Genomic DNA, 2500 nt, shown 5'->3' with positions numbered 1-2500 from the left:
AAATAAATACAAATTTGAGCCCGAATATTGATTAATGTAGTGATTCCACTTCGTATTCTCTAACAGTCAAGAGGGTTGGGAGAGTCCAATTAACAGAGACATAGGGGGAACTGAGAGACGGACAGAATGAGATAAACTATCAGCATCAATAACTTCACGTCAAATAAACATTTGTGAACTCTGGAGAAAGATTTCCTAGGAAAAGACTAGCTAAAACAAAGATGTCATAAACCAATAAATCAAAACACAAGCTTCTAAAAAATAAAGGAGGTAACATCCATGTCTGTATCCATCTAGCAAACACCCCCATGCTACCAGATGGCCCAGTCTCACAGCCCCATTCCCCCCAACCACTGGACCAAACCAATTAATGCAGACAGGGTGGACCTCCACAAGCTCTTCCTAAACCACACACACCAGTTCCTCCTAAAAGAAACCATGTGCACAGAGTAATGAAGAGAAAGAGATCTTTTTTTGTATTTATTGAACCTTTATTTAACTAGGCAAATCAGTTAAGATCAAATTCTTATTTACAATGACGGCCTACCGGGGAACAGTGGGTTAACTGCCTTGTTCAGGGGAAGAACGACAGATTTTTACCTTGTCAGCTCAGGGATTCAATCCAGCAACCTTTCGGTAACTGGCAACTGGCCCAATGCTCTAACCACTAGACTAACCACCAGGCTAAATGCTATCAGCTCCCTGACACTTCAATTCACACACATAATTCAGAATTCCAAAATTCTGACTTGGTCAGACCTCCAAAGTGATGTTAAAACCCTGAATGAATGGGTCATACTGGTTATACAGAGAACAGAGAGAGAACAGAGACAGAGAGACAGAGAGAGAGAGAGAGATAAAAGGGGGAGGTCACTAACCTCATCTATGGCTTTCTTATAGCTCTGATAGGAGAAGGGGATGAACAGCAGAAGAGATTGAGGAGGAGAGAAGGAAGGAGAAAGAGAGGGAGAAGAAGAGAGAAACATAAGTAGCAGAAGAGGAGAAAGCCTGACTCCCAGAAAGAATCGAGGAGTGTGTTTGCGTGTGAGTGTGTGTTACTCACGGCAGGTCTGCTGGGTCTGCCTGAGTCTCGCCCCTCCTCCGGTCTGATCCTGACCTCCTGATTGGCTTCTGCTGGGGGGGAGGTCTCCTGGACTGGTGGATCTATCACAGCATAAGGGAGGAGTCAGCATCAACATTCACAAAGCGTATCAATAGACAAATACATGTATTCATCAGTCACATATATATGTGTGTGTGTGTGTGTGTGTGTGTGTGTGTGGTGTGTGTGTGTGTGTGTGTGTGTGTGTGTGTGTGTGTGTGTGTGTGTATGTGTGTGTGTGTGTGTGTGTGTTTGTATGTGTGTACCTCTCTGTGACGAAGGTGAGGATGAGGAGGAGGAGTGAGAGGACCTCTGTAGAGCAGTATCCAGACACAACTCTGATGCTCTCAGGTCTGGATTACTGAAAGAACACACACACACTGTAAATACACACACACACACTGTAAATACACACACACACACTGTTAATACATACACAGCACACAAACACCAGGGTTGGGGTCAATGCCATTTCATTTCAGAAAGTAAACCTAATTCCAATTCCCCATTGAAAAGCATTGACGTGAAAAGCAATTTCAGTGCACTTCCTGACTTCAATGGAATTTAAATGGAATTGAGCCCGACCCTGACACACACACACACACACACACACACACACACCTGTCTCGTATGAGTCCCTGTCCGTTGGGGGAGTTTTTCCTCATCAGGGCTGGGGAGATGGAGGTGGTTCTCTGAGGGACCTTAGGAGGAAGCTCATCGTCCTCTCGGCTAGTGGTACGAGGTGGAGGGGCGGGGTTAGAGTCAGAGGTGGGGTCAGAGTTCTGACGGGGGGGCATGCCGCCCCCCTCCTCCCCTCTCCTCCTCATCCCCCCCGCCTCTCCTCCTGTGCTCTCCTGCAGAGACTGAGAGCCTGTCATGGTCTTCACTGGAATCAGGTGAGCCATCTAGAGAGAGAGAATGAGATAAAACACTGAATTATGGGAATGTCGGTTCTCATTTTCTAATTCCATCAGATAGACATACTGCTTGTTGACTGTACTATAGGCTACAGCATAGTAGTATGCGATATGAAATACAATTATATGTTGTGTGTATATTGTATATTTGTAATTGTCAACACCCACACACAGAGAGACAGACAGACAGACGACAGGAGGGACAGACACACACCTGTGGTTCAACTGGGCGGTGTGTTGGTGGGGTGCGGGCCGGCTGCATCCCTGCAGTGCTGAAGGACTCGGAGCGAGGAGGCAGGGAGGCCTCAGAGACCCGGCTGGAGACGGCCTTATGCTGCAGCGCCGGAGAACTCTGTCTGTTCAGCTTGGAGCGCTCCTCCACCTGACACACATCATTATTATTATTAGAATAACTGGACATTACCAACAGGTTAATACGGTGTTGTCTACAGTGATCTAGAGGCACTGAGGCAGGCTCATC

The 2500-nt window shown here is 46.7% G+C and overlaps 1 protein-coding gene across 9 annotated transcripts in view; it reads right to left on the bottom strand.

Annotated features, from left to right (window-relative positions):
- LOC106595512 (traf2 and NCK-interacting protein kinase) overlaps nt 1–2500 on the bottom strand; it is a 72035-nt gene that overhangs the window by 6965 nt on the left and 62570 nt on the right. For 6 of the 9 annotated variants that reach the window (XM_082962914.1, XM_082962915.1, XM_045697754.2 and 3 more), the window contains 5 exons: nt 2234–2401; nt 1724–2007; nt 1369–1463; nt 1064–1164; nt 879–902 (listed from right to left, as the gene is read on the bottom strand). In XM_082962914.1, the coding sequence (XP_082819040.1) occupies nt 879–902; nt 1064–1164; nt 1369–1463; nt 1724–2007; nt 2234–2401 (672 nt within the window). The remainder of the gene's footprint in view (nt 1–878; nt 903–1063; nt 1165–1368; nt 1464–1723; nt 2008–2233; nt 2402–2500) is intronic. The other 3 variants (XM_082962913.1, XM_045697758.2, XM_045697760.2) reach the window with 1 other exon arrangement.

The sequence above is a fragment of the Salmo salar genome, chromosome 16 (genome assembly GCF_965601325.2).
Source record: "Salmo salar chromosome 16, fSalSal1, whole genome shotgun sequence".
NCBI classification, from domain to species: Eukaryota; Metazoa; Chordata; class Actinopteri; order Salmoniformes; family Salmonidae; genus Salmo; species Salmo salar.
Note: the sequence above shows the minus strand (reverse complement) of the source record. Positions and strands in the feature narration are given on the sequence as shown.